Genomic DNA, 18,963 nt, shown 5'->3' with positions numbered 1-18,963 from the left:
CAAGGGGCTCCCCTGCTTAAACCTCCCCAAAGATTTCCTATCTGCAGAATAAATGCAGGCTCTTTACCAAGGTCTGCAAGGCCACCCTGCTGGACCAAGCTCCCCCATCCTTCGCTCATTTCCCTCCAGCCAAGCTGGCCCCAGGGCCTTTGTATGTGCTGCTCCCTCTTCCTGGAACAGTGAATCCCCAAATCCTCACCTTGCTGGCCCTTCTTGTGATTCAGCTTCCAGCTTCTCAGGAAGGCCTTACCCTTATTTTAATCGACACAGCTTTCTCACTCTCTAAGCTCCATCTTCTGTTGTTCATTAATTATTTCTACTAGTCTACACATCTGTCTCCCCACTAAAATGTAAATTCCTCATGGACGGGGACCTTGTGTGGGTCATTGTATCTCCCATAACCAAAGAAAAGAAAACCCCTTGCCCTTCAAACACTGCCCAGGGCCCTGTGGGTTCTGAGGACTGTTGTCAAACACGTTGCTTATTTATCAAATGCTTATGTGGCACCTGGTCCATGCTAGGCACTTTTTAAAGTGTTGTACAAATATTAAGTCATCTAATCCGCACACACCAGCCTTTTTAGGTTGATACTCATGTTGGCCTCATTTCAGATGAGAAAGCTGAGGCACCGAAATGTTATTTTCTCAAGTCTACGCAGCCCTTCAGAGGTGGCTGGCAGGATTTGAACCAGGGAGTCTGCTCCATGCTCTCAACGCTGGCACCCTGCCCCCTTCCCTGTCTTAGCCCAACACCTGGACCAGGCATTTCGCGGGGGTGGGGGTGGGGGTGGGGGGCGGGTCACTTTGCAAAGGTCTTTAAAATCAGGAATCAAATCTTGTTTCTATCCCAGGCCTTGCTGTGCGGCCTTAGGCAAGTTCAGTCCCTCTCTGGGCCGGGACTCCTCCATTTACAGGGCTGGCCCTTCTCCCACCTTGCTTCATTCACATCCTCTTACTGACCATGTGAAGCAAAATTGGTTACTGCTTACTTCCGAGCCCCAAACCTTCCAGTTGGCAGAGGGTCTTGGACCCCTTCCCTTCCCATAGTGGGGAGCCTTCTTTTGCCAGGTGACCAGCATGCCCACTCCCTGACAGGGACCTGGCTGCTGTTGGGAACACAGCCTGCCCTGTGGGGAAAGAGGGAGAGAAAGGAGCACATGGTTGCTTTTTCACAGGAGCCTCTGTGCTCGCCTCCAGGCCCCTGCTCTACTCTTTCTCCCTGACCTTCCTCACTGTCTGTCATCTCCCTGGAGCCCAGGCCTTGTGTCCCCTCTCCCCCCCACACCCCTGCCTGGGCCTTCCCCACCCCCCAGTGGGCCATCCGCGACAGAGAGGCACCTGCCCTGCCCGAGAGGGCCCACCTGCCCAGGGAGGCCCGGACCGGACACTTCCCCTCTGGTTTCCCCGCCGCAGCCCCCCTCTCGCTGCCTCTCCCCCTGCGCCTCTTTTCCAGGCAGCAGCGAAGTCCTTCCTACACACACGCTATTTTTGTACCATCACTCTCTCCTTCCTCTCCCCCTTCCCCCTACATTCACTTACTTCCTGCTTTTCCTCCACCTCGGGCCCAGCTCTCAAAGACTTGGGCCCCTCCGGCCGGCGCCCACCCCAAAGAGGGGCCTTCAGCTGTGGGGCACAGGCCGCTTGGCAAGGGGCAAAAGGCAGACCCCCCGCCCCCGTGTCCCCCTCCACTCCCCCACGCCTTCCCCGCCTCCAGCCGCTCCCCAGCGGGAAGCAGGGACCAACCGCGGCGAGAGTCCGAGGCCAGGGGGGTCGGCCACAACTTCCCCAGTCCACCTTAAGAGGACGATGTCGCCAGCTCGCGGCGCTGACCTTAGGAAAACAAGTTTGCGCTAAGTGGCGCGGGGGCCCGGCCCCTGGGCAGCCCCCGGCGGCGCTCCCCCCGCCTTCCAGCCCTCGCGGGCGGCGCAGGTCCGAGCCCGGCGGGCGGCGGGAGGGGCACAGGCGAGGGGGACGGCGCGGGGCCGGGGCAGCGGCGCGGCTTCGCAACTGGCACATTGTTGGAGCCCGAGGCTCGTCCAGTCCGGAGCCGGGCGGGCGGCGGGGGCGCCGGGCCGCCGGTGCCCTCGCTCCCTCCCCGGGCGGGCGCCAGGCGACAAGGTGCCGGCGCGGCCGAGCCCGCAGCCTCCCGGGCGGGCAGGGGGAGGAGGCGGGAGGAGGCGGGAGGGGGCCGGGCTGCCGGGAGGGCGGGCGCAGCGGCCGGACTGTGGGCCGGAGCGAGCCGAGCCGCCGGCGCCGCGAGGAGCCCGGGCGGGGCAGGTGGGCGGCGGGGGTGGGGGGACCCGGCCGGGCCGCCCCTCGGCCGCCGGTGGTGCCCCTCGGCCGCGCGGTGCGTCTCGGGCTGCGCGCGCCTGGCTCGCTCGCGCTCCCCCCTCTCCCCGCTCGCTCTCCGCGCCCCTGGCTCTCCGCCTGGCTCCCCCGGGTCTGTTTCTCTCTCCGGCCGTCCTGGCTTTATTGCGCGCGCGCTCGGGGTCTCTCCCCCTCCTGTCTCTCGGTCTCTCCCGGGAAGGGGGAGCTCTCCGAAAATCGTGGCGGTGACGGCAGCTCCTAAGCCGCTCCGGGCGCCCGTTCCGGGGAGGGGGGGGGGAAGCCCGGCCGGGAGGGGAGGTGGGGGGGAGAGGGGGGAGTCTTAGTCATTTCCCCGCTCCAGCCTGCGCCCGCCCGAGCGCGCACTCACGGCCGCTCTCCCTCCTCGCTCCGCAGCCGCGGCCCATGGAGCCCGCCGGCCCGGCCCCCGGCCGCCTCGGGCCGCTGCTCTGCCTGCTGCTCGCCGCGTTCTGCGCCTGGACAGGTAAGCACCCCCTACGCTCCACCGCTGCCGTCCCCAAACTGCGGGCTCAGGCCTCTCAGACCGCCACTGGGAGCCACTGGGATCCTCTCGGCTAATGTCGAGCAGTAATAGGGGGAGAAATGCCTGTAGCCAGGGTTACAGATGCGGAAACTGAGGCCCAGAGAGGGCCAGCGACTTGCCCAAGGTCACACAGCCAAGGATAGAAGCTGGTCTCTCTGCACTCTGAGTGTGCGGCACTGTGCCAGGCCCTGGGACATACCCAGATGAGTTGGTTCACCGGGCCCCTGCCCAATCTGACGGGAGGGGCAGGCTGTCAGCCGCTTTCAGAGCAAGGAGCCCTGTCTTCTCTAGAAGCTCTTTCTCAGGACCTGTTTTCCACACGTTTGACTTTAGGGTCTGAGAGAGGGAGTGGGGGCAGAGGTCCTCCGATACTGCCTGGGATGGAACAGAAACAGGCTGGTGCAATTAGGGAAGAGTGAGCTCTCCCTCTGGTGCACGGAGTAAAACAGCGTTAGCCTGTGTTTGGTGGAGAGAGGGGAAAGGAGGCCTGGTAACCCTAGGGTGAGCTGCTGTGAGCAACAGATCCCGATGTGAAAACACCGTCGCTTGTTCAGTGGTTGCCAAAGCCCCTGGTTGGATGGTCTTGCTCCTTGCTTCTCTCCCAGCCGGCCCCCCACTTCCTCCTGCCTTCCCCAGGCTTTCCAGGCGGCTGCCTGCGGTTCAGGTGGTCCATGGGGCTGTACCTGTGGCTCTGAGCAAGCCTTTCTGTTGGCCTGCATCAAACGCCTGCTGTCTCCAGCAGTGGGCTCTGAAGGCTGCCCTGCCGTGTGTTCGCCAAGGGGTGAGGTCACCATTCAGGAGTCCTGCTTTTTAAAGGGGTTTTGCAAAACCACGGTCTCCTGGGAGGGCGTGGGGGCAGAGAAACGGCATTCAAGAGTTGGGGTGGGGGAGAAGAATGGGACTTGTTTTTTGAAGCTGTGTTGCCAGCAAAGGGGTCTCTGCACCTCCCTCCCTTGAGGAAGGAGGTAAAGATGAGCTCAGTATCCACCACCCCCCCTTCTGCATTTGCCTGGAGACGGGCAACCATCTGATAGCACCGAGAAAGGGAGAGCTAGCAAAGAGTGGGTGGAGGGAGAGGTGGGGGTGGACAACAGCTTCTCTCTGCCCTGCAGTTTCCCCTGAGCCCCGGGAATCCACATAGGCATCCTCCTACCGCACCCCGGAGCTTTCAGTTACAGTTGGGTCCTTGCTGGGCAGAAGGAAGCACTGATACATTTCGTGTCTCTCTGGCGAGTGGCATCTCCGATCTGCTCCTTCCTGCCTGAGCCAGCCATTTACACCCTGCACAAGTCCAGGGCCTGGCCTGCAAATGCATGAGCGGCTTTCAGAAGTGCTTCATTTTCCTGAAGCGGGGAACTGGACCCAAGTTAATTTCTAAATGTCTATTCCAGACCCTTCTCCACCCAGGACCCTGTGGTTCAGGCCCTGGCAAATGAGCTGTGACGCTGATTAACAAGTGTTCGGATGGGCAGCCTGCCTCTCCTGGGCCCTGGCTGGGAACACCAACACCCTTCTTGTGAGCAAATCTCCCCCTTTTGCCTATAAAAACAATCTGTAAAACGGTAAAGATTAGGCCATAAAACTTCCGTTCCAATCCATTCAGCATCAATAGCCTGAAAAAGTGGGAGCAGCAGAGGGGCCAAGATTAACTTTGAAATAAATAAATCTTAGAAGGTGAGAATAAATTTCTTGGTTGAGGGTGGTGGGGAAGGGATGGGGTGTCCCCGTCATAGCTCAAACCTCCCAGCATCCTTCGCTCTGTGTTCTACGGGGGGGGGGGGGGGGGGCGTCCTGGTCACACGCCAGGCCCTGGCATGGAGTTCCCTGGTTTGGCTGAAGGATGGGGCTTCAGGCCCCTCCCTCGGTTGCTCCAGGCGTGAAATTTATGACAAAGCAGAAGAGAGGCAGGACAGAAGGGCAGAGAGGTAGAAGGAGGCATTTGTCCAATTTTCTAAGAAAATGGATTTGTTCGAGTGAGAAACTCAAATGTCAGCTTTGGAAGGCAGCTTGGGATTGAATGACGACTGGTGTCTCAGCAGAGCTGTCAGCCCGGGAGGCGTCACATGATCGCTGTGGCTTCACATGATCGCCGTCTGGAGGGGGCTGGTCGTGTAAATTATCTTGGTTGGGGAGGCAGGGCAAGAAGTTTCTCAAGATTGGTTTCAGCACTAATGCTGCCAAAGGGAAATTCTAAAAAGATGCCAGTAAAGTCACCAACCTATGTTCTTGGAGCCAAACAACAGGTCTGTTTCGTAAAACAACTTTACTGAGGGAGATTCTGAGACTGGGAGAAGGGCAAGGGTCCGGGGCTTGGGGATACCTGGGCAGCCTGATTCTGCAGCAGCTGCAGCGCCTGCCACTGACCCTGCAGGCTTCTTGCTTGGTTTCCGGCTTTGGGGGGACAGCTAGGCCCTCTGGTGAGCGCCTGGCCCTTTGGCAAAGGGTGACATGCTGGTGGCTGTCTGTACTTTCCCAAGTGGTGAAGTTCCTCTCACTTCCTCTTTCACAAGAACAGGTAGTGGGGTGCTTTGGCTCCAATGGGCTCTGCCTGTTAGAAGGTCCTTTCGAGCCTGGCGTGCTCTGGGTGCTTTCTGGCATTAATTATTCCTTTAGCAACCCCATGGAGAGGAGACTCGCACTGTGATTCATTCCCGTCCTTGCAGTCATTCAGCACGTAGGACGTCCCAAAGTGAACCATATGTTGGGAGAAGTGGGGAGGACCGATGATGGTTGAGTGTTGCTTGCGTTCCAGGCTGCACGCACAGCGTCTTTCTGTGTGATCTCATCAGGCAGCGAAGCAGAGCACAGTGGGCTGTTATTTCCCCATTTTGCAGAAGAGGAAAATAGAGTCCAAAACGGAGGAGGTGACTTGTCCAGGAGTGAGTGAGTTTTGTATCCCAGCCTCCTGGCTGGGTGGCCTCTGAGGGACGAAGTTCCCTGACTTAATAACAATTCCTTAGGCCAAGCTGGAGACGGCGGGAGGGGCCCCTTCAGGCTCAGGAGCTGGTTTGTGGAAGGGTTCCTTCTGGGGCAGAAGGTTCTAACTGAGTCACAACGCTTCTCTGAGAGCGCGCTGAGGATGGAGACCCTGGCAGCCCCTTGGCCCTCACAGTAACGACTCATGGGAGCCAGCGATGCTGCTCCTGTCAGAACCCCCCCACCTGGGCCGCCGAGCTCTGGAGCCCCCAGAGCTGGAATATTCCTCCTTGCCTCTTCCTGGTGCCCTTTGCGACAGATGGAGAGGGGGTGAGTGAGAGGAAGGAGTCTAAAACTGTTGTGCGGATCCCACACGCGCGCGCAAGGCTTCCAATGGCTCTGTGCGACAGGTTATTTTCTTATTTGTAGTCTTGGACTGATGGCAGGCTCCCCCCCCCCATTTCAAATGTGCTCAGATTTCTGGCCTGTCAACACAATCCAGAGCATGTCACTCCCCTGCTCAAAACTGTTGAGTGGGTCCAAGTTTTCTTTAAAAAAAACCCAAACTGTAACGGGGCCTGGGTTTCCTCCCTGACAGGCCTTATTTCTCAGCCCTGGTCTTTTCCAAAGAGCTGGCCTGTTGAGATGCTGCAAGGTCCCCAGGCCGCCTCCCCACAGGCCAAGCTTTCCTGGCTACTCAAGCCCGTTAGCATCTAAAAGACCCTGAGGAGGCCTGCGGTTTTGGAATCCCAAGTTGGAACCTGTTTACTCCAATGTTCCCCAAACATATGAATAAGAGGCGTTTGGTTTGTGTAACACCCATTAACATGCGGCCTCACCCAGTTTGGGAAATGCTTTTGTACAAACCCATGCCCTCAGCTAAACTCTCACATCTCTGTGCCTTTGCCTATGCCGTTCCTGTCATCGGAGATGTCCTTCCCTGTATCTCCTTATCTTCCGATGTCCAAATGCTCCTCATCCTTCGTGGTCCAATTTGTGCTGCCCTGTGTTCCAAGGGGCCTCTTCCTCCCGAGCCCTCCCCTCAGGACTTTACCTGCCCTGCTGAGGCTGCCTGTTGCTTTCTCCCTGTTTGATAGCCACAGGCATACACCTTTGACTCTCACACCTGGTTGGCATGGTGATTCTGCAACCTTAGTGATCATTAAGCCTCTCTGTGGAGACGGCACAGCCGAGCGCCGAGTCGCAGGCTTGAAGCCAGGCCCCCTCCGTGTGAATCCCAGCTCCCCCTCCTCCTCGGACAGTGTCCTGCACTTGTGCCTCAGTTTTCTCATCTGTAAGACAGAGATGACATCAACAACTCTGTTTCCAGGATGAAGTCAGTTCCTGCCTGTAGAATGAGTGAAGCCAGGCCAGGCATGTGGCCGATGCTCGGTACCTATCACCCAATGTTGTCATCATCATTGCTTTGTTCTGCCTGGATCTCCTTGTCCATGGAAGGGGACTGACTTCTGTCAAGCGCCCAGCACAGCTCCCTGCACATAGTGGGTCCTCACAAAATGACAGAAGCTCTCGAGGGAGCGAAGGTCGTCCTGTCTGATGTTTTCCTGTAGCTTTTGTGCCGCTGGGGGATGGACAGGTTCAGCGGAAGCCAGCGAGTGAGATTGAATTGTTGAATTGTCTGTTACCAGGACTGCACGCTGTGGGCACAGCCTGCCTCTAGGTGTCTCTGTCCTGATCCACAGGTCTGGAATCTTGGATTCCCAGACCCGGGAAGCTGGAGGGGGCCTGAGAGAGCTGGCAGTCCAGCGCCTCGTTGTGAAAACTGCAGCCCCACGGCAGGCAGGAACTCACACACAGATCCGTGGCAAGGCCTGGGTGAGACGCCCAGCCCCCGTCGTCCGGGCCAAGGCTTTTACCCCCTGGGCTGGACTGTAAGTTTCTATCGCTAAAGCTGAACATCTGGGGCCGGCCCAGTGGTGCAGAGGTTAAGTTCGCATGTTCCACTTCAGCAGCCCGGGGTTCACCAATTCGGATCCCGGGTGCAGACATGGCACTGCTTGACAAGCCATGCTGTGGCAGGTGTCCCACATATAAAGTAGAGGAAGATGGGCACAGATGTTAGCTTAGGGCCAGTCTTCCTCAAAAAAAAAAAGCTGAACATCTGACAGGACCTGTATTCCGTGGGAAAATGCTGAAGTAATGATAACGAGAACCATCATTTCCGGCCACTTAGTGGGCTCAGCACCTGTTGTGTGTCTCCCAGTGATTCTCACAGTTACCCTGGGCAATGTGGACAATTATTATCAGATCCGTTTGACCAGTGAGGAAACGAGGCTCAGAGAGGCGGAGCAACTAGCCCAAGGCCACACAGTAAGTGGCAGAGTCGGAACGATGACCCAGATCAGCTTGACCACAGAGCCCCTGTGGTTAACTAGACATTGCTTAACCTTGTTTAACAGGTAGGGAAACTGAGCCCAGGGGTGCTGGCATCTTGGTGCTCTTCTCATATTTCTCTCCATCGGTGTCTTCTTCCTGGAGGTGGACAGAGGTGGCGGGTGTTCCCAAGATGTGTTTCCATCCCGTGCTGGAGGAGGAAGCCTCTATTTTCACAGCTGAAATGTTTTCCCGATGACCCTGGGCGTTCCTGGGACAGCTCTTCCGAGGGAGCCGTCTGCAGGATGCACTCTCCCTGCCAGGGGTCTGCCAGTCCCTCAGTCCAGAGAGATGCAGCAGAGCGAGGGGGAAGTCGGAAAGGATGCAGAATTGGTTCTTTGTGTCTGTAGGATTTCCTGGCACATCCATTTGGGGGCGCAGGGTGTCCGATGGCTGCAGATGAGTGCCAGGAGCCAGAGATCAGGTGCATGGATCAGGAGGGAGAGGGGAAGAGGGAGTGAGCGAGGAGCCTGCAGCCCGGAGGGCCGGCCTGCGCCGGGAGGGGGCGACGATGCCAGGGCCGCCTCTTTTGCCCCCATTCTTCAAAGCTGACAGTGTCCTGCAGAAACGGAAGCCCGTGGCGGAAGGAAATAGGCACTGTGCTGGGCGCTAGCTGAGCCTTCCATCCCTGCTGTCTCTTCCTTGTCTTTTTATTTTGGAAAATTTCAGACATATGCAAAATGAGAAGGAGTGGCGGGGCAAACCCAGCTTCAACACTGACCTTTGTTCCTGTCGCACCCGCCCCTCAGCGTGCTGGGGTGGGGGCCAGGGTAGGATGGGAAAGCAAGTGTCGGATCTCAGGATCACTTCATTCCTCAGTACCTTGATGTGCTTCTCCGACATGCACTGCCGTCTAATCCTTGCAGTGAGCCAAAAAGTGGGGAGTCCTGCACCCCCATTTTACAGATGAGGAAACCAGGCTCCCCAAAGCCAAGCTGGGCTCCTCCCAAGGCCACATGGCCAGTGAGAGTTAAAGCTGGATCCAAGCCTCAGTTTACTCTTAAAACCACTTTGCTGTCCTTATTATGGTCATTTATAAATATTCATTCAACAAATATTTTTGAGCATCTCCTGTGTGCCAGGCGTGACTGTACATGCTGGGGATACGACTGTGAGCCAGACAGACAAATATACCTGCTCTCACAGACCTGACGCTTTAGTGAGGAAGATAAGACAGACCCAAGTAAACATTACATCAGGTGGAGACAAGTGCCCCTGACAAGTGCCGTGAATAAAACTAAAGCAGGATGAGGGGGTAGAAGGTAGAATGGGGACAGAGTGAGGGCCTCTCTCAGGAGCAGAGGCCTGGATAAAATTGAGGGAGCAGCTGTGGGAATATTGGGGGAAGAGCACACCATGCTGAGAAATAGTAAGTGCAAAGGCCCTGAGGCTGGAATGAGCTTGCTATGTTCCAGGAATAGCAAGGAGGCCAGTGCAGGGAGAGAAGGGAGATGGGGTGGGGGAGTTAGGAGAGGTCGAAGCCAGACCAAGTAGGATCTGGTTCCTTGAGCACCTGACACTGAACATGTCGGGCCATGTGGTAGGATCATAACTTTGTACATCATCTCATTTGGTTCTCACCACAGTTCTGTGAGATGGGAAATGTTATTATCCCCATTGGACAGGTGAAGAGACTGAGACTCAGAGAGGTGAAGTGACTTGCCCAAGGTCACACAGCTTGTAAGTGGAGAGCTAGGATGGGCGCCCAGGCCCATCAGTGCTGTAGCATCCTTACTACTTTCCTGCTCCCCCTTCTGCCCCTTTCTGGCTCTTCACCCACAGCAGCTGGAGTGAATCCAGTCCTCTTTGGTCCTGCTCCAAACTTCTCAGTGGTTCCCACACCCCGTGGAATAAAATCAGAGTCCTTACCATGGTCCATGAGGTATGGCATCTTCTGGACCATGTCTCTCTCCAGCCTCATCCTATACCACACTCACCTTCCTCCCTGGGCTTCGGCCACCACTGCCTTCTCTCTGGCCCTATATGCGCCAGCTTCCTTCCCACCTCAGGGCCTTTGCACTTGCTGTCCTCTCCTACAGGGACACCTTCCCTGGCCTTTACTTCATGTGGGTTGCAGCTGCAATCTCACCTCCTCGGAGATGCCTTTCCCAACCACTCCATTCTAAAAGAGGGTCCCCCTTGTTAGTCTCTATCATGGGGCCAGATTTGTTTGTTTCCCAGCCCTCATGGCCATCTCTATATTGGTTTCATTATTTCAGGCCTGTCTCCCCCACTAGGATGGAAGCTACATGAGAGTGGGGCCTACATCTGTCTTATTCACTGCTGGGCCTGGCACAAGGGCCTGGCAACAGCACTCAGCTCATACCTGTTGGCTGACTGAAGGAGCAGCCGGGCACTGAGACGCCCATTTGAGGAGGAGGCTCAGAGCCGTGACGCCACACAGGCAGTAACGCTGGGCCCAGAGCAGAGCTGCGCCCTAACCACTGCACAGTCGCGCCACTGTGGCCAGGGCCATGACCGTACCACAGTCCTGCCCGTCCTGCTGTCACAGGGAGCCCTAAAATATCAGGAAACACAAAAGTATCAGTACCAGCCGGGGTCGGGGGAAGCGGCCAGGACACCCCCGCATTTATACATAACATTCTGGCTCCACGAAACTGCTTTCCCTGGTGTAGACACCAAGATGGGCAGGCAAACCCTGAAACATGACGTAGTTAATGGGGCTCAGTTTGGAGGGCCCAACTGAGGGTCAGTCTCCCCCGAAGGGTCCTTCACTGCACAGGCCGCCTGGTGCGATGGGTGAGGACGTGGGTGGAGTCAGGTCACTCCGCAGCCCCGTGGGCTTGGCCAGGTGGCCGTACCTCCCTGAGCCTCAGTCTTGTCCTGTGAAGGGGAGTGTTGACAGCCCTCCCCTGCTGGGTCCCTGCAGAGGTTTGGTGAGGCCTGTGATGTTCCTGGTAATGTCGGTGCTCAATGCTTGTTAGCCGTCGTTACTGTTACTGCTATTGTTGTGTGGTCATCATTTTATGGTTTGGCCTCTAAAGAGCAGGTGGAGCTCCATCACTTACCAGGGGGGAGACCTAAAACCCACTATGCCCCACTCTGGGCCTCAGTTTCCCCTTCTGTGAAGTGGAGGCTCAGCTTGGCTGCTCTCCTGCAGGTCCCTTGCAGCTCTGATGCTCCAGCCTGAATGCCCAGTTGGCCCTTCGTCTTGATGACACCCCAGGCCCCTCTCGAGCAGGGGAGGCGGTGGAGGGGCACCCACTGTGGAGCACATTCCTGAGTTTGAATCCAGGATGTGCCGCTTACTCGCTGTGTGCTCTGGAGCAAGTGTCTTTTCCTGCTCTGAGCCTCAGTTTCCCCATCTGCAAAATGGGAACACTACCACTGTTTCCTCCCACACGGGGACTATTGAGGGTTAAGAGAATGAAGAGCTGTGGAAAGGGCTCTTGCGAGCTGCAAAAGCGCTATAAAAGGCATCGGTGAGTAGTGTCAGCTTGGGGAGAAATCGCATTGGAGACTGTCTGCTTGTCGGCAGCAGCGTAAGCTGAAGCCTCGGCAAACGTGGTTTAATAAATGCACATCACTTTTAAGGGGCCCTTTATCTCCACTGGGAAAATGTGCACGTCCTTGGCAGCCCGAGATCCAACAGCCCGAGCTGGAGGGGACCCCGTCAGGGGAAGCGATCACACACACGCTCCCACGGCAGACGTCTGTGTTTGAGCCCTGCCTCCCGGGGTCTCAGCTGCCTCACCTGTAGGAGAGGCTGGTGACAGTAGCGCTTGCCTCCCCTGGCTGTCGAGACGGCTGAATCAGGGCCTCCGGTTACCTGGCCTCATCCGCACGTGGTACCCACAAGAGCAAGGCGGGCAGCACCAGGCCTGTCCTAGAGGGACGGTTGGTGCCCAGAGGTTGGAAAGACACCACTGGGTTCTCAGCCTCTCCAGGACTCACTTCCAGGCCTCAGTTTCTCACCCTGCAAAATGGGAAGGGGAGAAGAAGGTCCTTAGGTTGTCGAGGCACCAAGGGCAGTGGATGGGGACTTTGGTGCCCCTGCATGGTCTCCCGGCCTCGTCTGGTCCCCCAGGCCTGGGAAATATGCAGGGTGTTTACCGCACACACATCCTGATGGGTCTTCCCTGCTGCTTTGCAAGCATTTCTTCATCCCCTCCAGGCCTGGTGTACACCCAGCGAACGCTCACCCTGGCCTCTGGCCCTCCAGGCCTCCATGCCGACAGTGTGCTCAGCCCGCTCGTGGGTCCGGCCCTGGGTGGTCACGTTGGGGGAGAGCTGGTTCTGCCTCAGAGAGAAGCCTTAGCTTCCCAAGCTTAGTCTGTGGCCATCTGTCACCCCTCATCCCTCAGCATCCGCTGCAGGTGACGGCTGCCCTGCCCTGAGTGCTCCCTGTGCCCAGGCCGGCGCTGACTCTTCACACGCCTTAGCCCGGGTCATCCTAGAACAACCCTAATGTTATTATTATTATCATCATCCCCATTCTGCAGATAAGAAACCAGAGGTCCAGAGGGGTTAAGACTTTTCCTAGGGCCTCGTGAATGGCAGAGTTGGAACCCAAACCAGAGCGTACATTAACCAATGCCAGGCACTGGTGTAAACCTGGAGGGTACTTCAGGGAACAAGACTAAGTCCCTGCTCTCAAAGTTTTGTAAGTGAGTCTCAGATAGGGAGATGGATGCTAAGGAAATTGACAAGTACCTACATAATGTGTTGTGTGGTGGGTGATACATAGAAGAATAAAGCAGAGCCAGGGGCCTTGAAGAGGGTAGTGGTTTGTACATGTGGCCAAGGAAGGCCTCTGAGATAGGCCTGAAGGGGGTGGGGGAACCATAGTGTGGATACCTAGGGGATGAGAGTGCTAGGTAGAGGCAATGGCAAGTGCAAAGGCCCTGAGGTGAGTGGAGAATCTGGGCTGATTGAGAGAAAGGCTGCAGGGCCCTGGGGCCACCAGCAGATCTCTGGGTTTCCTGCTGAGTGTGTGGGGCCTGCAGGAGGGTTTTAAGAAAAGGAAGGGTGTTACCTGGCTTCGGTTTTAGAGGGTCCTCTGGGTGCAGGGGCAGTGCGTGTTGTAGAGAGGGGAGGTGGAGGCGGGGAGGCCAGTTTGGAAGCTGAGACGAGGATGCAGGTGAGTGACGGTGGTGCAGTAGAGGTGGCGAGGAGAGGCCGGAGTCTGGCCATGTCTTGGATGTTGAGCCGGCAGATGCCGCTGATGGATCGTGGGACATGGGGAGAGGGAGCCGAGGAAGGAGCAGTTCCCAGTCCAGCTCTTCTGCCCTCTGAACGGCTGACTGTGGGGGAAAGATGGCGGCACCCCCTTGTTTCAGGGAGAAAGTGGAGGCTTGGAGAAAAGTGACTTTGTCAAGTCACCCCACTAGGGACAAGACATACAGTCTTCTGGCTCCGGAACCCGACTTTAGACTGTCTCAGCACCTTAGGAGTTTACCTGCTACCTGGAGGGGCCACCAGGGTCTGCCCTCTCCCTGCAAGGCTATGGCACAGTGTCCAGTTCCCAGAGCTGCCTAAAGCGGGGCAGAGGAGAGAGTACCCCAGGCTGCTGGGCCGCCCCCACCTTATTTGCAAGGCCACACGTGTCCCCTCTTTTGCTGGCTCCAGTGCAGGTGGTAGTTTCTACGGCAGCACCCGGGGCGTCCCCACCCAATGCCTTTATCCCCTGGTACCAGTAGACTGCTCCTGTGATGGCCTGCTGTTCAGACGGCCAATGACTGAAGCCATCCTTTAAGTTACCAGCTTAGCCCAGTTCCAGGCTAGCCGTATCCCAGCTTGCTCACAGCCAACCAGCATGTCCCAAGGACTCTGCCCTCATCCCTGGCCTGTGCAGAGCCCTTTTCTCCCCTCTGCTCCTTTGCTCGTGTGGGTCCCCCCTCCTGGAATGCCTTCCCTTTTCCTCAGCCTCTGTCAGCCTTCAAGACCCAGCTCAGGGACCACCGCCTCCAGGACGTCTTCCCAGATCCCACCCCTCTTCTAAGACTCCACCCCCAAGCTTCTTCTTCCTTACTGATTACCCTGCAAGTGGGTCATCGCCCATGTCCAGGACTCTGCCCCACATGACCAGGGACCCATCCTACTCAGCTCTGTGTCCTGTGGCATCTAGGACAGAACCTGGCAGCAGAGTGAGGTTTGAGAGGGCGTGAATGAATCAGCCCGACTCCAGAGGAAACTCAGTGCCTGCCTGTGGCTGTCGGAGCCCTGGTACACCTGCACCGGTGCCCTGTGCTTCCCCCTTGGGAGCTGCAGGGTCCACATCACCATCTGCCTGTGCAAACCCCCATGAATCCAGCCCAGGGATGCTCCCTCCCGCCCAGGGTCAGCTCCAGCAGGGCGGTTCTGGGCTGGCTGCCTCACCGCTGTGCCCTGGGGCTCACTCACAGTAAGCAGGTGCTCAGAAGCTGGGCCTCCGGTCAGGGGCAGCACCCTGGGCCAGGGGCCACGCGGGACCGCGCCCACTGGCAGCAGATGTTGGACCTGAGGGAAGCGTCTCTGCTGCCTCCTTCTCTCAGCGTCCTTGTGTGTGCGTGGAAGCTCATACGTGCCGGGCACGTTCACAGCTGGGCACAGACACAGACACGGGTGTACAGACACAGAGCGGGGCACACAGTCGGTGCTCCCCAGCACCTATGTCAGCACACGTCACACTCACACTCGTGCACACACCACTCCCATCACACACACGCCCTCCCTGCACACACACCCTCTGCACATGCTCTCCCTACACACAGACACACACACACACTCATGTACACATCCCACTCATGTGCTCACCACTCCTGTACTCCCTTTCCCACACGCATGTTCACATGCACCCCCGTGTTCACACCCCTCCCAGACATCTGTTCACACCCTCGGGCACAGACACACCCTTTCATGCCACTGACACGCTCGCACACACCCAGGCCGCCCATGATTCAGATGCTTTCCTGTGCACAGTTCACACTCCCTTGTGCCCCTGTTCACTGGCCCCCATTCACACTCCTGAGCCACACTGTTGCACATCCCCACACACACGCATCATCTCGTGCACACGTTCACATGCGCCCATGCCCCCTTGCATGGTCCACCCATGCATGAGTGTGTGTGAATGCTTACACTCAGCACACTCATGTGTGTGTACACATGCCCGCATCTGCTCTCCTTCGCTCCTGTGTGTGTGCTCTTTCATCCACACTCCTGCACTACGCTCTCACAGACAGCCACCAAATCATAACCTGGAAGATGCCAAAGGCGGTGCCTGATGAGGTGCTGCTGTGAGTGTGGGTGATAGACCAGCGGCCCCCGAGGATGGCCAGGAGTGATGTGCTCAGGGCAGGGGTTGCTGAGCTGCCTTCCTGTGGGGGCCGGGGTGTCATTCGAGCCGTCTTGGGGTCCTGAGCCCCAGATACTGGCAGAGCTCTGGCCATGGTCTCCCAGGCCCCAGGCTCCTTGAGTTTGTGGAAGCCTGAGGGGTGGCCTCCAGCCCATCCCCAAGGGCCCTGCCCTGGTGGCCCACTGCTTCCAGGGGACAGGCAGGCTCCCGAGCAAGTGGCAGTGAGCACCCAGCTGGGCAAGGCTGGCTCCTGTGAAATGTACGTTTCAGCTGTGCCTCTGCACCCAGAGGAGGCAGGCCCTGGCGGAGTCACACCCGGGCATCACAGCGGTCTGTTTCCCTCCCAGCAAGTTTCAGTTCTAAGTTGATTTGTTTTTTCCATTAGAGAAGCATCCATGCTTATTTTTTCGCTTCTGATGCAAGGCGTTTTCTTCTTTTTTCATCTCAAAAGCCACATGTGAATGTTGTAAAAAAAAATCAAGTATGTTTTTCCAAGCCCGCTAGTCAGTTCTCAGCCCCATCTTACTGCGTCTCTCACCCCTCCTTGGCCTGTTCTTGGAAGACAGAGGAGATGGGGTGGTGGGAGCAGCGGTCCCTGGGAGGGGGTGGGAGATGGGGTCAGAGATGCCAGGGGGAGTCACTCGGCTAAGGGGTTGGGGTTCATTCCAAATGTCATCATCAGAGTTATTTCTTTAAAGTCTGTCTTCTCCGCTCGTGTGCAAGCTCCATGAGGCCAGGGACACAGCCGCTCCGCAGCCCTCAGCTCAGGGCCTGGTGCTGGTGGCATTACTGGTAGATTCCAGGAATTCATCGCTGACTGCCCCTGTGCTGTGGCCCCCCTCATCCTGTGCACACTGGGTTCCTCTTGCAACAAATGCACGGGGCCCTTCCACCCACTGTGCTTACTTCCCCCATTAGAAAACTTACTCGAAAGTTTTATTTCATTACTTTTTTTCCAAAAGCAATAATTGTTCACTGCAAAAAAAAAAAAAAACAGAGAGAGAGAGAGAGAGACTTCAATATATTGTTTACTATAAAGTATAAGACACACCTAGGGGCCGGCTTGATGGCGCAGTGGTTAAGTGCGCATGTTCTGCTTTGGTGGCCTGGGGTTCACCAGTTCCAATTCCGGGTGCGGACATGGCACCACTTGGCAAGCCATGCTCTGGCAGGCGTCCTACATGTAAAGTAGAGGAAGATGGGCACGGATGTTAGCTCAGGGCCAGCCTTCCCCAGCAAAAAGAGGAAGATTGGTAGCAGGTGCTAGCTCAGGGCTAATCTTCCTCAAAAACACACACACACACACACACACACACACACATATCCACTCCTGTGCCCACCCCCACCCCAGGTCCCATTTCCCAGATGTAACACACCTCAGCATCATGGAGGTGATCATTCTAGACCTTTTCTCTAGACATTCAATCTGTTAGTCAGTCTGCAAGTATCTATTGAGCATCACTGTGTGCCAGCACTGTCAGGAGCCAGGAAATTGGCAGTGAACAAAACGGGCAAATTTCCTAGAGGGCAGGTTCACTCAAACAATAAATGCATATGGAATATGCATATTACACGTATAGCTTTTTCTTACTACAAAATGGGATCCCCTAAATATTCTTTAATATTCATCCAGTTTAGAAAAATCAGAAAAACACCCAAAGTAGAGGGGAAAAAAAAAACAACCTAAGTTTTAGATTCATGATCCAAAGAGAGTCGCGTTTCATAGCTTCGTTTAACACCTTGCAGTTTTTATTTAGGCATAATTTTGTTTTATTTTGCAAAGTCATGATCATACTGAAAGCATAGTTTTTCCTTCTTTTTTATGGCACAAGTAATGAAAACAGAAAATGTAAAATTCCTTGTAAATCTACTACTCACAATTAATCACTGCTAATCCTTAATATGGTATATACATTTGTTCCAGAACTAGAACTTTGGGGTCACACTGAATCCATCACTCAGTAACTGACTCTGATCTCATAGTATATTTCTGCGACAGTAATTATGCTTCTATACCGTTTTTTCATGGCTGTAGACTTGGTCATTGTGTGAGTTCGCCATCATGGGATCAACCAGCCTCCTTTTCTTGGACCTTAGGATATTTCCAATTTTTTCTTTTTATCAGAACACCTAAATGAATGAAGCAAAGTGTTTGCACATATCTTTAGGTATCTGAGTATGATTTTGCATTGTTTTTATTCACTCGTATTTTAACTACATCAAAATGTTGATTGCAGTTAGCTTTGATGGTATTCTATGAGATTATTATTTTGTGTTTATACTTTTTTGTCTTCTCTAAATGCTTTGCAGAGAACAGGTTTTACCTGCATAATCACGATATCGTTTAAAATTATGCCGTGCAAAAATTTCCAGATTACCACAGTTTTCATGGTGATGGCTTTTTATGGCTGCCTGTAATTCCATCTAGGCCATAACTCACTTGACTATCCCCTATCCTTGGCCGTTTGGGTTTTTTCCCAACTTTTTCAAGATCGTGATGCAGGAACCCCGCTCCGTATTTGGGGTTATGTCCTCATGGAACAGCCCAGCAAAGGCTGGCGAACAGCTTTCACACCTGTGGGACTTCCTGCCAAACTGCTCTCCCAAAAGGATGTTCCAGTTTCCACTCCCACCAGCAGCGTGTGGGAATGGCCGCCCAGCTGCCCTCCTCTCCTGGAGGCGGTTCAGGCCCCTGGACGTCGCTCTGTCTGCCAGGCGGGCGAGAGAGAACAGGGAATGGTTTTGTCGGCGATGCGAGTGTGATGACCCCAGGCCCGGAACTGCAGGAGTGAGTTTTAACAAGCCCAGTTCCCAGAACAGAACCTGCAAAGTAAAAGAAAAGCAAGCAAGCGAGGAAAAACTCTGCTGGAAAAAACACACACATACACGGATTAAAATAATATTTGGCACTTACGTCGCACTTTTAAAATTCTTCAAACGCTTTATAAACACTAGCTAATTAATTGAGCCTCCTAAATCTGGTTGCAGTTGGTGGAGAGAGCTCAAGAGGAGCTAAAAAAAAAAAGTGGGGGGGAGCCAGGCCTGCACATCTCCAGATTCTCGCGTCGCCTCCCGGGGTGTGATTGCAGGCCTCCGGCTGCACCACGAGAATAGCCGGCTCCGACAACGCCCGCCCGATTCCGCAGCCTCCTCTCCTGCTCGCGAAGATCCTCTCACCGACCGACCGCTGACTCACAGCCCTGTGTGGTGTTATTGATAAGATAATAATAACTGCCATTTGTTACACGCATCTGTGGGCCAGGCGCGGTCCCAGGCTCCAGGTCTCCTAGATATGCCTATAGCAGCTCCATCTACAGATGAGCAAAGAGGCTCAGAGAGGGGATTTGCCCAGGAGCCAGAAAAATCCCTCCCTCCTTCCTTCATTCATGGATGTGTTCATCTGACATGTATTTATTGAGGCCCAGTGTGTGCCAGACAGTGTTCCAGGCAGGGGGTGGGGAGCAGGTCCTTGTGGACCCTGCGTCCTT

General features: G+C 55.7%; 1 protein-coding gene across 5 annotated transcripts in view; it reads left to right on the top strand.

The window, feature by feature from the left end:
• The first annotated feature begins 1,696 nt into the window (after positions 1 to 1,696).
• Positions 1,697 to 18,963, top strand: part of SIRPA (signal regulatory protein alpha) — a 42,381-nt gene continuing 25,114 nt past the window's right edge. The window contains exons 1-2 of one of the 5 annotated variants that reach the window (XM_070588973.1): positions 1,697 to 1,928; positions 2,721 to 2,808. In XM_070588973.1, the coding sequence (XP_070445074.1) occupies positions 2,730 to 2,808 (79 nt within the window). In that variant the 5' untranslated portion in view covers positions 1,697 to 1,928; positions 2,721 to 2,729. Of the gene's footprint in view, positions 1,929 to 1,963; positions 2,118 to 2,198; positions 2,440 to 2,720; positions 2,809 to 18,963 lie in introns of those variants that run through there. The other 4 variants (XM_070588974.1, XM_070588972.1, XM_070588976.1 and 1 more) reach the window with 4 other exon arrangements.

Source organism: Equus przewalskii, chromosome 21 (assembly GCF_037783145.1).
Source record: "Equus przewalskii isolate Varuska chromosome 21, EquPr2, whole genome shotgun sequence".
Taxonomy (NCBI): domain Eukaryota; kingdom Metazoa; phylum Chordata; class Mammalia; order Perissodactyla; family Equidae; genus Equus; species Equus przewalskii.
This window is presented reverse-complemented; position numbering and strand designations above follow the sequence as displayed.